Source organism: Zootoca vivipara, chromosome 3 (assembly GCF_965207765.1).
Source record: "Zootoca vivipara chromosome 3, rZooViv2.hap1.1, whole genome shotgun sequence".
Classification (NCBI taxonomy): domain Eukaryota; kingdom Metazoa; phylum Chordata; class Lepidosauria; order Squamata; family Lacertidae; genus Zootoca; species Zootoca vivipara.
In genome coordinates, this window is record NC_142586.1 from 108,564,646 (window position 1) to 108,578,744 (window position 14,099).

Sequence of the window (14,099 nt, forward strand, 5' to 3'; positions counted from 1 at the left end):
GCATCTACCAAGGATGGTCGGATGTGAGAATTTCAGTTTCTCATTTTTCCCAGTCTTAATTTCAATTCTCCACATCAGTTTGTGATTTATTTATTTTTAAGTCCTCCTGATCATTCATCAGCATCTTCGAGCAAATTTCTCCCAATATACACATTTTGGGATGCTAATTTCCTCAACCATGCACATTTTTACAAAGCAATTCCCCCCCACACACAATACATTTCCTGCATGTTATTATCATGAATATCTGCATATTTATCCTAACTTATGCATTGTCAAACACATTACTTAACTGTAGAATTGCATTGCAAAAGCTGGGGAACTGAGAATTTCAAAGGGTGGCTCTTGTTTTGGTTCACACCTTGTTTCAAACAGTGCAAGTTATATAGGTTCACCTTTAAAGGCAAACCAAGTTGCATTCCGCCCCCCCCCCTTGGTTCAGGCTTCTGTCTCCCCACTTACAGCATAAAGGTGAAATCAGGTATAGTGGGGAACACAATCTAAAAAGCGTGTAAACCCCTCTCTAAGCTTCTGGAAACCCTTGGAAAAACCCTTTAAAAAACCGGACGGGCATGAATGGTAGCAGCGGTGGCTCCCTGTTTTCCTTATCGCTGGAGGACAATATGGAAAAGATGACAAGAGAGGTAGACCGGTACCCCAAAGTGCCTGGCTGTGATTTAGAAGTAGACTCCTGGTATTGCTAGCTTTTTTTCCTACTCTTTCTAGGGTGTTTTTGTCCCCTTTGTGCCTTTTTGGAGTTTAAATTGATTGATTTAATTATTTCCCGGCGCCACGCATATATGCAGTCGGGCTCAAGTTAAACACACATGTGGAGGGAGATGCCCATATATAGAACCATATTGTGGGTTCTCAGAAGTGTTCAGATGCCCGTGATCAGTGTAGTCGGTCTTCATTGCATTCTGACAATTAAAAGAATCGCAGCTGCCAATGTGGGTGGAACGAGATGGTGCTTTTTGTGTGTGTGTGAGAAACCTTGCCTTTTCCCAACAGGCCAAACACAAGCGTTACTTCGGCCATTCGGCTCACGTCACCAACATACGCTTTTCTCATGATGACAAGTACGTTATCAGCACAGGAGGAGATGACTGCAGGTAACTTCTTGCATTTGTTTATGCCAAGCTGAGTGTTGGTTTTGGGTGTGAGAAAGCAGAGTTCGCATCCCCACTGGGAGATTCGCACTCAACTTAGCCTGCTTCGCAGGGCTCTTGGGAGGCAAAAAGATATTCCTTTGAGCTCTTGTGGTGGAGATGACAAAAGAATAAAGGAATATCAAATCCCACAAGCTGCTGTAGGAAATGGTGGCAAAGAGGCACACACTCATCCAACGCTTTGCTGGAACAAGTTGGCAGTTGGGCAGAGCAAAGGATGTAAACTTTGCCTTTCTGCAGTAGGCTGGATTCCTCACAAACCATTCTGTGTCTTCCATCCAGACAAGTGGAACAGTCTCCCTCGGGAGGTTGTGGATTCTGCTTCCTTGGAGGTTTTTAAGCAGAGGTTGGGTGGCCATCTGTCTTGGATACTTTAGCTGAGGTTCCTGCAATGCTGGGGGATGTACTAGGTGACACTAAGATTCTATGATTCTGTGATTATTCGAGTGCAAGGACACATTCCAGCCAGGCAAAAGCACTTGGGTTGGGGATAGCGCTGAGGGCCAGATAAAGAAGTCCAGGGGGCCACATTCCCTCAGTGAAAGGCAGCCATCTGTTAAGCATTTTATTCCTCTTTTCCATTCCTCCAGAGCAGGGCTGGAGAACCTCGGTCCTGGGAGGCACAAGCAGCCCTCAGCCCTTGCAACTCTCCCCAGACCCGGCCCCTTCCACAGCCGTATCCCTTGACACATCCTCTTTGATCCTCCCTGGCGGCACTTTCCTTGGGTTTCGCCATCTGGCTGGGATGTGAATTCTGATCATGCTTCTTGCCTATCGGAATGGAGGCCGATGAGGGAGAAACTTGCCTACTGTACAAAAATTTGGCCCACAGTCAGGGAGTGGAGCCCTCGGGCTACAGAAAAATAGACCTTTGAGCCTTATCAGTCTGCTTTTGCACCCCTCCCTCCCTTGCCTTTCCTCTAGTGGGTGAGAGGAGAGCGCTTGCACCACTTCTGTTTCCTCCTGAAGCAGGAAAATGGCATTGAGCAGCAGGAGGGGTGCAGCAGGGCCCCTTCTAAATAGAAGGCCATAAATAAATGGAACAGTTGTTACCGTCGCAAGGAAATGTTGGAAATGCTTAAACTCAGCTACAGCAAACATGTAGGAAGCAAACCAAAGGGCATTGCTGGAGACATTAGGCAGCCCGGATTGAATGTTGCACGCAGGCAAAATTGGATTTGTGAACCCAGGTCACTGGTAAGCCAATATCTCTGCCATCCTCTGTTCCTTCATCTACCAAATTGCAATGCATGTGTCTGGGTTCTTACAAGAATGAGAGGTGCAATGATTATCAAAGAGCCTCCGTGTTAGAAATAGAAATGTTAAACTAGTAAAAAATAAAATGAAAAATTAACCCTCACTATTCACATTTGAAGTCTTTCATGTCCCTGGCTTGCCTTAATGCCCGAAGTAATAGTCAACTGTCTTCCCTGTGTCATTGGAAGGAATTTGGGGGGGCGGATCTGAGTCACTAAACAGCTGCAAGAGTCTGGCATGGGGCAGATGCCGTTTTGTACAGGCCTTAGCCGGACTGTAATGAACAAATTGTAGGTCTGAGAGGATGCACCTGAAGTCTTATGGCCTGTAGGGATTCACTTTTCATACAGTGTTACCTCGCAAGACGAAATTAATTCGTTCCACGAGTTGTTTCGTGTTGTGATAATTTCGTCTTGCGAAGCGCGGTTTCCCATAGGAATGCATTGAAATTTAATTAATGTGTTCCTATGGGCAAAAAAAAGGTCCGTCCCTCGCTTCCCCTTCCCCCAGCTCGTCCTCCAGCCTCGCGTCCGGCGCTGATTCACCCGCCTAGCCCAGGAGCACCAGCAGTCACACGGCTGCTCCGGAAAGTTTTAAGGCTCTGCCGAGCGCCTCCGCCGCTCGGCCCAGGTCCAGGCAGCTGTGCGGGCGGGGAGGGGGAAGCAGGAGGAGGGCCAGGGAGAGGCTCCCTCCCTCCTTCCCCAGCAGCTGGACCCTCGCACCCAACCAGACAGACAGACAGCCTGCAGTCTATGCTACTTTGTCTTGCGAAGCATGGCCATAGAACAATATGTCCTGCGAGTCTCCCAAAAAATTGCAAGACGCTTTCGTCTTGCAAGTTTTTCGTTGGACGAGGCATTCGTCTTGTGAGGTACCACTGTATACAGTTGTACCTTGGATCTCAAACGCTTCGGCTCCCGAACGATTGGAACCCGGAAGTGAGCGTTCCGGCTTTCGAACATTCTTTTGGAACCCAAACATCCGACGTGGGTCCCGCATGTTCTGATTGGATGCAGGAGCTTCCTGCAGGAGCTTCCAAAGCTGGACTTTGGTTTCCTAACATTTTGGAAGTTGAACAGACTTCTGGAACGGATTCCGTTCGACTTCCAAGGTATGACTGTATAGTATGCATTGCTGGATGGGATATATTTCTTGAATTAGAATAACTGTGCAGATAAGGAAGCTGGAGGGCAGAGCCGGGTTTCCAGTTTGTCTTGCAGAAGTCTGATTTCAACCACACATGTGCACACAGATGGTAATCGACATTTCTTCCTTTCTAGCGTATTTGTATGGCGATGCCTTTGAAGGTCACTTTCCTCCAGTTCCGCTCTTGCTACCACCGCCATGTGAGTGCCAAACAGGGATGCCTCCCAAGACCTCAGCAGGCGGCTTTGTTACAAAACGCTGCGTAGATTCTAAATGTGTGAAACTTGACCTATGTTGGATGCCACAACCATCCCCCAACCATTCAACCATTGCGAAAGAAGGAAAAATTACCATATTTTTCCATGTATAAGACTAGGGGTTTTTCCTTTAAAATGTCCAACAATTTTGGGGCGTCTTATACACGGATAGATCTCCCCCCCCCAATTTTCTTAAATTGGAGTCCCCCAAAATAGGGGTGGGTTATACATGGGGGCCGTCTTATAGACAGAAAAATACCGTAATTGATTTGGTCCTTAAGACTGAAGGATGCCCAGTTTGGTTTGCACTAACGGCTATCTGTCATGGGTGCTTCAGGTGAGATTCCTGCATTGCAGAGGGTTGGACTAATGATTATTGGGGGTCCCTCCCAACTCTTATGATTTGAAACCTCTCTTGCTGAAAATCAAGTGTCCTAATCTGCGAAGCCCATAGTGCAAACTTAAGCTCCAGTAGCCTTTTTGACAACAAAACAAGTTGCGATTTGAAGATTATTTTTAAAAAGTATTCGTGTTTTCATAAACCAAACCATTTTGAAACCACCCACAACAAAACCTTATTGGGCAAGGGACGCCTTCGGAGTAAAGAAAGCTTTGAGCCATGGCTATTTTTATACTGACCAAATTATTATTCCCCCCCCTCTCCTTCCCAAATATTTCTGGTTTTAAAAATAAGTTCATTTGCCAGTTTTCTATGAAGTGCCTTTTGAAAGCTTTGCCAGTGGTACAGGATTCCTGCCTGTGTCTGCTTTCTACTCTTGGTGCTACAACTTCCACAACTGACGAGGGCTGACAAAGTCATTTCCCCTCCTGCCCTCCCACTCTCGATGTTCAATTCTCTCTTCTTTTGCTTTTGTATTTTATTTTGTATTTTAACTTGAGTCTCAACTGGTTCTTTTTAACAAGAGTGGGTGGGGTGCAAGGAAAGTCTCATATATATAGCTGCCCATCAAATTAAATCTGCCACGTATCAAATGCAGTCTTGAGGATAGGAGTGGAGGGCTTGTGGTCCTCTGGAAGTTGGTCAGCTCCTACTCAGGTTTCCAGAAGGAAAAAGGGGAGATTATTCTCTTTCTGGCCCCCTCCCACTTGCAGAAGAACCTTTTCCCCGCTTTGTTTCTAGGTCGGGGCCAATAATGGCAATGCTTTCATAAATAAACCTTCCTCCACCTTTGTTCCAAAGATTTGGCAAACAATTCAGCAGCTACACACAGGCTCTCAGGCAGGGGACCAAGAAGCTGCAGAATTTTGTTCCTCACCCAGAAAAATCCAATAGCAGTGGTAGAACATGCCTCCTATACTTAGAAGATTACAGGTTCAGTTTCCTGTACTTTACAGGGAGGAAATGGAAAGATCCTTTTGCCCCAAGGTACTGGGTTTGGGTGCTATGGTTAAGGCTGCAATAGTTAGCTGGCCACTGAAGGGAAAGGGCTCCTCCTATCCTCTTTGCCAAGTCAGGCAGGGCCATCAGCAGCTGCTGAAAGAAGCCACTGCATCCTCCTTTGCTAGCAATACTCTACAAACAGATAGCCTCCCTGCATAAGGACAAGCAAGGGTAAGCAGCTCACTCCTAGGTTTAAGAGAGAGCCAAAATAAAACTGGAGAATTCTCCAGAGGGGTAGGAGAGGGGATCAGCGTCTAATGTGCAAAAGTGCTACCATTTGTTGAGAGTCGATCAATAGAATATATTAATGCCTTACATGCCTCTATGATTTCCGACACACAGGTCCCTATGCAGTCTTATTCCCATACTCTTCTCTGTTAAGGAAGCCTTTCTGTATTAGGCAGTGTAATCATATTGAGCTGTTGATGTCAGGTGGTCACCTTGTTTGCCTATGTTGTAATGCTGGCCTTTTCATATTGATTGTATCCCAATTCCTTTTTTTAAAAAAAAAACAAATAAAATGTGACAGAATGAATTGCTATGTAGTGAAATTGTGCAAAAATATTTAAGAGCAATAGTGTGTGTGTGTGTGTGTGTGTGTGCCAGGAAGAGATTTGTTTGTATTTGTTTATATGGTTTGATTTTAGGAACAGTATACTCAGACCTGATGCTGTATTATAATGTAAATTAAAATAGTACTTGCATGAGTTTATTTTTCAAGCAATCCAGTAAAAGATTTATGATTTGAAAACAGCTGTGTGTCAAGATTTTTCATTTGAGGTTGGCAGCGCACCCAAAACAAGCAGACTGGTCTTTGCCCGGCTGCCCCTTCTTCTTACAGCATTGACTGCAGACAGCAAATATCTCATTTGTCAAAAGTTCCCAGAACAGATAAATAAAAGCTAGTGACTCATTCACATACTTTTTCGGGGGGGGGGGGGTGATTTTTTTTAAAAGAGAGTAGAAGTGGCTGCCCTTTTATTTTGTCACATTATCTTGAACAGGGGCCGGCAACCTGCAGCCCATGGGCCACAAGCGGCCCATGGGGGTCATTTAAACGGCCCACGAGCTGCCCCCGAACCGAGCTGCCCACTCAGCGAGTCCCTGTGCGCTGCACTAAACCAGCGCGGAGCGGGGACTCGCTTCCACGGTGCCGAAAATTGCGTATGTGCAGATGCCAGGAATCACGACTGTGCAGGTGTGATCCGGCCCACGGAGCGATCTCCGCGGGAGTGGACCTTGCCGACTCCTGATCTTGAACACTAAATCAGAGGTTGCCAATATGTTGTCCGCGAGATGCTGCTGCCTTTCAACTCCCATCAGCCCCAGTCGCCATGGACAATGGGGTCAGGGATTCTGGGAGCTGTCATCTGTAAGACTCAAATGGACTTACTCCAGTATTTCTTCACTAGTTAATTGGAGCCTTAAATGGCACAGTACATGTGCCCATCAACCACCATGCATCAACTCAACATACTTTTCGGTGGAGAGGATTTGCACATTCAAGCTGGAAACACGCGCACCTGTAATCTGCCAGTGCCTTCACTCACGAATGCACGATGCTTAATTTGCTAGACAACACACAACCATTTAAGTCTATACGCTTTATTGATACTCAAATTGTTTTGTTTTTACATTTCACAATGCATTCCACAGACTTAGTTTAATACAGCTTGAACCGCAAGTGTATACATTTTTTTTCCATTTTCAATTTCTTGCATTAACAAGGTTTGAACTTTCCAAACAACATTTGCAGCATCGGGGCGCAACCCACTGACCCATGCACAGGCGCCGAGGATTCCGAGCACATCGGAGAACAAGCATGCTGCGTACTCCTTGCCAGTGCCTTGCAAGGATCTTGGGAATCGCACCTTCAGAAATTCCTTCCACAGATCCAGAGTTTTGAGAGACTGTAAACTTATTTACTCAAAATAGACTATAAGAGGTTTGTGCAGCAAAAGTTATGGCAGAAAACTGTGTAATGTGCAGGAGAGTTGAGTGTTTTCTTTCTTTAATAGATGCTAGTGTTTTCTGAAGATTTAAGATAAATGGAGCTAAAACAAAACAAAACAAAACCCAGTTCCGTTCTCCAATATTCCAAGCACTGTGGAGGAGCTGGACACCCTAAGCTGCTGTGAAACACTATATATATATATTTATATATATAACTTTTATATTGGCAATTGATAAAACAGTAAAATTAAAAAAAGCACAATACGGCTACACTCGATACCAAACGGGCAAGGCTTTTTAAGCTTGCTTTAATGGCATATTCTTCTACACATCTCTCTTTTTTAAAAAAGAAAATCTGCAATCAACCTACACAGACCAGAGACAGTGCTAAACTGAAATGCTCTCCCTGCACTTCACCGGCACTGCGCTGTCTCGAAACGCAGCAAGACTACCTTGGCTGAAGCATAAAATGTACAGCTCTCCAATCTGTTGTGTTAACCAGTGCTGCACACGGGAGAAGCAAAAGAGGATTAGGTTTAAATCCATACATAGCAGCTTACAATACTTATGATGAACACACATGGCAGTCAAGAACAGGTTATTTCCTCCCGCCTCAAAACACTGCGTTGCTAAAAAATAAAGATCTGTGAAATTGCACTGCAATGTCAAGGTTTTGCTATTCGCTGACCCTCCCCACGTAATCCAAATGAATATGCCTCCCCTTCCCCACTTAAAAGATGAACTCCTATTTTAATAAAAGTTGCTTTAGGTTTTTCATTCGGCTTTGCGCTTCAACCCGGGGATTTTAGCTTGGATCCTGCAAAGAAACAAAAACAAGCCGTTTAAAATGCTATGCCTCCTGCCTTCCCCAATACCCCATAATCCCCCCCCCCCCCGAGTCTTTGAAGCTCATTTGACATAAAACCAAGCCTTTAAGTGGCATTGGTCCAGCCGTGTGGAATGCTCTCCCAACAGAAATTCAACATGCATCTACTGTTTTAACTTTTAAATGATGGCTGAGAATTATCCTGCCAGTTAAGAAAGCATTTTTCTGCAATAGTTAGCTAATGATCTCCAATTTTAAACCTGCATATTTTTTTTAAATTGTACTGTGGCTGCTGCAAACCACTTTGATTTTTAAATTTTATTTATGAAATTTCAGTGTACAAGTACTTTTTTAAATATATAAACAAACAAATCAACCTAAGCAGTCCAGTGTAAAAAGTGCAAGCAGACAAAGAGGCTGCAGCAAAGAGATTGGGGTGGCTGACCATCAAGAAGCAGAAAGAGAGAGAGAGAGAGAGAGAGAGAGAGAGAGAGAGAGAGAGAGAGAGATGGCACACAGAAACCCAGAGGCTCTAGTGAATTTCAGTTTTGACCTGGAAATACTTTTCTTTGCAACCTCAAATAAGAGTGATAAGTCATCCATAGATGGTAGTTTTGGAAGTTACAAGAAGCACAAGTTTAATATGCTCATTCAGCTCACATTCATCTCTCTGCTGTGTGAGATTATTATATTTATCAGTTGCTTCCCCCCCCCCCAAAAAAAGCGACTTACAAAAACAAAGATTAAGTCTTGAGTAAATAAAAACGCTTTTACCTAAAAGCAGACAATGAAGGCACCAGGTGTGCCCCCCCTGGGGAGAGCATTCCAGATTACAGGGCCTTGAAAGAGGTGTGTGTGTGTGTGCGCGCACACACACACAGACACACACAAAACACACACAGAGAGATGTGGTCTCTCACTAAAAATAATATTGAAAGCTATCAGCTATTATCTTCAAAATTCTATATGCTCACTTTGCCACTGCATCTTTGACATTCTTGTTCACAAGTCCCAGGTAATGGTCAATTTGAACCTGGCAAGTAAAGGCACAAGGATTAATTACCATTTCAATAACACAGGAAATCATCACGTATTAACACTTACTTTCTGCTCAACATCCCCCCCCCCTTAAAAAAAGTCATAACCAGAGACAGAGGCTTCCTGTCACCCTAACAAAAAAGGAACATTGATCCCTATTCCACTAGGCCTTGAGAGTAGATAAAATAAGATACCTTTATTGTCATTGTCCCCTTGCGGGAACAACGAAATTACTCGGTTGCTACATCCACTCAGATAAAGCATTCCGCATAATTCAAAATTACAAAATCTAATTAAAAACAGTAAATATAATACAAATAACAAATAAAATAAGATCATGTCTTCTGTATGTCTATCTATTTCATAACTGTGCAAGGCTTTTTATTTAGTATAGGATTAGTGATGTTTTAAAGATTTGCAAAATCTTCAGTGCCTTTATTGAATTTCCCAATTTTACCAAATCAGCCACAAATTAAGGCAAATTTAATACAATTTATGCCTGTTAAGCTTCCTTGTTGGCCAGGCATGTCCAAAGTCCATTCCAGGGGCCTAATCCGGCCCGCCGGACGATTTAATCTAGCCCCCGTGGCAGTATATGTCCTGGGGTAAAATCTCAACAACCTTGGGGTAAAATCTTAAAGCTCAACAACTTTGGTCGGCCCTTACGCATGTTCACTTCATCAAATCTGGCCCTCTTTGAAAAATGTTTGGGCACCCCTGTTGTAGGCCCACTGAGCAAAATATACCATATTTTCCCCCTATTTTTTCAAGTTTAAAATTGGGAGGTCATCTTATACACGGATAGTGCATATGGGGGATTTCTTTAATTGGTGTCCCAAAAAATAGGAGTCGTGTTATACACGGAAAAATACAGTAAATTTGAAGCCACTGTTGAATAGGGCTCAACAACTTTTGTGTCTGGATTTCCAATTTTTGAAATATGGCAACCCTACCGTTGAAGATGGTCTAGGAGGAATTTATCCATATATGGGGGCGGAGGGGACCCACTATATGTTTACTTCAAATGGTGCTCTTTTCTTCTCCTTTTACTAGCCTGTTCTCTGAAAGTCTTGCCCTCCCCCTTCAACCTAGCTCACTGCCTTGCAGCGTCTCTAAAGCAGGTCATTTGAAGTGGATTCAGCTCCAAAGTAGTTTCCCAACCAGGAAAGCCTGCCAAGTCAGCTTAAGAGGGACACCCTCCAGAGACTTACATAACCCCAGCTGAGCAATAGGAACAGCAGCAACTAAGTAGATCACCAGGAGAAGAGGTGGGATTGTGTTCTGCAGAGCTCTCTCAAATCTTTTTTGCACACAACTTAACTCTTAATCGTCCCAATTAACCGTCACATTTTTGGCGGAACTGTCAGAGAATATGCGCCGTACACTCACCTGGTGCTTTTCATAAATAATAGGAATACTGAAGAGCGAAATCAGAGCTGGAATTGGGGGGGGGAGGGAACACAACACAAGAAACATCTGTAAGTTTTATGCAAATGCAGGGATGCGGAAAAGATCAAGTAAGGTGTGTGAATGCAGGCTAAAACAAAAATACGAGGCTGCTGCAAATAGCCCTTGCAAGAGGCGGCAGTCTCTGCATTCTGTGAATATGGGATGCAGTGCCCCCAAACAATGACGGGGCATGTGATGCTGAGCTGGACAAGCAAAGCAAGGTCCAGAACTACATCATCCAGAAACCTATGCACTCGCCTGAGCTACTTATGATAGCTCAGTCGGTAGAGAACGAGACTCTTAATCTCAGGGCCATGCAAGATTCCTGCATTGCAGGGATTGGAATAGATGGTACTTTGTGGTTCCTTCTACGATTCTATGAAGTTGCCTTATACTAGGTCAGACCATAGCTCAGCCATCTGTGGTGTCTGGCCGCAGTTTTCCAAGGTTTCAGGCAAGGAATCTTGCACAGCTCTATTTGGAGACTGATGGATAGAATTTATATACTGCCCTATACCTGCAAGTCAATGCCGGGGATTGAACCTGTGACCTTCTGGATGCAAAGCGGATGCTCTGCCGCTGAGCTGCAGCCTTCCCCTTACTTTGCCCTGTAAGAATACTGATCCTGATTGCTGCTATTGGCATATCAAGCCAACGACTGTGCCCAAGTCAAAAGGAATGGAATCAGCCCTCCTCTGCAAACCCCACAGATTAAAACATGACGTTTCTACGGCTTTCCCCACAAAATCTCTGCAGCCTTTGCCGATTTGCTCTGATGCCTCGGCATCATGCTGTGCCGTGACACCAAAATCGCGACGACACACTGCTTTCTCAGAAACGCTTTGCATGTTATTTGGTGCAACGTAGTATAGAGGGCCGACTTACCCAGTATCAGCAACGTCAGACCATTGAACAAGGCACCAACGTAGGTGAACACCCACATCAACACGGCAAACTGGAAGAAAAGAGAGAAAGCTGAGTAGGAATGCAGAATGGGAATGCAGAGTGACATGGGAATGGCACTCGCAGCAGCAGCAGCAGCATCCCCCATGGCAATTTGGCATTTGTCCCGACTCTTTAGGTGGCCTTCACTAAAAGGACTTCGCTGAAGGCGGCATGGAAAGATCAGGCAGCGAAAAGGCAGCACTCCAGCCTCCGTATGTCAAAGATAATTATAGCCAAAAAGACTTGTAATGGGATCCCACAGACTTTAGCTTTGAGGTCCCTTGGCCATGCTGAGAATGACGAAAGGTCTCATAGGATTTCACGTCTGCTCCATCTCCCTGTGGTTCATGTGGCCATTTTGACCACAGAAGAGGTTCAAGTACAAGCAATGAGACAGGCCCTACGCCATTAGATTTAGGGCTAAATAAATAAATAATTTAAATGCCACTCATCTGACTGGGCTGCCACTCTGGGCGGCTTCCAGCAAATCATAAAACCAAAGCAAACCACAACACACTAGAAACTTCCCTATGCTACTTCCATGCACTTAAGGTCACTGTGAGCTGCTCTTACCACATGGGGAATGTTTCGTTAGCAAGACACCCTCCAAGCAGCAAGCAAGGTTGATAGATATTACGTAGGGCAGAGGCTTTTGACCTTTTTGGGTCCACAGCTTCCTTGACCAACTACATTCTTTCTGTGGCACCCTTGTGAGCCTCAGGAGCCCCGTTACGTCACCCCGTCCCTGCAGAGCCGGCAGCCCCTCACCCTTTTCCAAACACCCTGCCTTGTGAAGTGTTCACCCAGCAGTCTCTCCTCTCCCCTCATTGGGAGTCCTCTGGGCAGCTGCCGCCTCTACTCTCTGAGCTGCACCCCCCTTGCCCCAAAGAGATGTGCCTCCTCACACTGCCCCACCAGGGCCTGGGAAGCACCCCCTGGCCAGTGCCAGAGGCATCATTCACCTGGGGAGCTTGCAGCCTGTGCTGCTGCAACGAACAGCTGTGCAAGCCTTTGGGAGGCAGAGCTGTGAGAGGGGATCAGAGGAGGGAGGGAAGGAAAGAGGGACGGAGGCCAGTGTTGCCCACGGCACCCCTGACCATCATTCAAGGCACCCCAGGTTGCCACGGCAGATGGGTTGAAAACCACTGACGTAGGACAAAACCTTTGTTCTCTCACCACCACCCACTGCAGCCTCCTTCCTTGCCTTCCGCTTCCCAGACACTGTAAGATTCTGTTCCCAGAACACAGAAATCAGATGGTGGCAGCCATCAAGGCTGCCTTGGTTCTTTGTGGCCTAGGTTGTCTTCAGTTGTGGCAGCCAATCTGTGGCCCTCCAGTTGATTCTAGACTACATGACGTGCTATCCCTGGTTATTAGCCATGCTGGCTAGGGGCTGATGAGAGTTGGAGTACAGTAGCACTTGGAGAGTCTTAAGTCTAGAAGGGGGAAAGCAGCTTTGCAAAATCTTTAACTGCAGAGCTGTGGGTGTGCACAGCTCCCACTTGCTGTGTCAAAGCGCCAGTCCACCCAGCCCAGGAGCTCTCCATTATTTCGGGCAAGGAGCTGGGGAAGAGCCATGATCCATGGTAGACCATCTTGCTTTGCATGCAGACGCTCCCTAGCACCTGCAGGTGGGGCTGGGGGAGAGCCCTGCCTGAAACCCTGGAGAGCTGCTGCCAGTCAGTGCAGACAATGCTAAGCAAGATGGACGACTGGTCTGGCTTGGTATACAGCAGCTCGTTGAGTCTCTTTTGGGCCTGTTAACTTGACATCCTTTCCGCCCAGCTCACCAGGGACTGAACTTGAGAAGCAACATGGTCTGTGGTCTCTCTCCTCAAGGAGCTGGTGGCTCTTTAGGACTTGAGAGAGGAAACAAGGAGGGCCCTCCTCCTTCGGAGACAAAATGTTTACCTTTCCTAAGCAACTAGTTAATTGCAAACCCAAAACCCCAACCACATGAAACTGGAGAATCACCTTTACTATTCCAAATGTAACATGAGAAATAAGGGAACGAGACCAACATGTCCCGGGATGAGATAGAGCCCTACTAGTTCCCAGAGGGTTTAAGATCTACTTGCCAAGTAAGAAGGGCAGGGTGTGTGTGTGTGACCTGGAAGTGCTGAATCACTAATGTGTGTTGCCTGTGGGGTGGTGGGTGAGAGTTCCCAAGTCAGCTGATTCCCACTCCTAATCTGAGGGCAAAACGTTCAGTAGGGGAAGGGCTCTCGGAACAAAATGACTAACGGCACATTTGCACAATCATTTACTTAGAAGTATTTATGACTTGGGCTGGGTTTTCTTTTTTATTGGATAATGTTCGAAGTAGGTTACAAGCCTTTAAGATAGAACTATGAACTGAGCTAATTTTAAAAAAGAAGTTCAGCAATGCATTTAAAAAGTAGTTTAAAAAATGGCAACTTAGCAATAGTTTATCCAAAGACTCAAGGGCACTGTTTTCCCCTACACCGGACAAACTTGGCCCTCCAACTGTTTTGGGACTACAATTCCCACCATCCCTGACCACAGGTCCTGTTAGCTAGGGATGATGGGAGCTGTAGTCCCAAAACAGCTGGAGGGCCAAGTTTGGCCATCACTGCCTTACACCCTGTATATCTCTGAATTCTTGCATTCGAAGAAACCCCTGCTTGTGACCCTTG

The 14,099-nt window shown here is 45.6% G+C and overlaps 2 protein-coding genes across 7 annotated transcripts in view; one reads left to right on the forward strand and one right to left on the reverse strand.

The window, feature by feature from the left end:
- The window catches only part of EML6 (EMAP like 6), a 165,604-nt gene extending 159,620 nt beyond the window's left edge, over nt 1–5,984 (forward strand). For both annotated transcript variants that reach the window (XM_088667421.1, XM_060273134.2), the window contains 2 exons: nt 1,012–1,112; nt 3,707–5,984. In XM_088667421.1, coding sequence (XP_088523547.1) covers nt 1,012–1,112; nt 3,707–3,731 — 126 coding nt within the window. In that variant the 3' untranslated portion in view covers nt 3,732–5,984. The remainder of the gene's footprint in view (nt 1–1,011; nt 1,113–3,706) is intronic.
- An 836-nt stretch (nt 5,985–6,820) lies between these two features.
- Nucleotides 6,821–14,099, reverse strand: part of RTN4 (reticulon 4) — a 57,622-nt gene continuing 50,343 nt past the window's right edge. For all 5 annotated transcript variants that reach the window (XM_035110958.3, XM_035110957.3, XM_035110956.3 and 2 more), the window contains 4 exons: nt 11,383–11,452; nt 10,438–10,484; nt 8,985–9,043; nt 6,821–8,001 (listed from right to left, as the gene is read on the reverse strand). In XM_035110958.3, the coding sequence (XP_034966849.2) occupies nt 7,959–8,001; nt 8,985–9,043; nt 10,438–10,484; nt 11,383–11,452 (219 nt within the window). In that variant the 3' untranslated portion in view covers nt 6,821–7,958. The remainder of the gene's footprint in view (nt 8,002–8,984; nt 9,044–10,437; nt 10,485–11,382; nt 11,453–14,099) is intronic.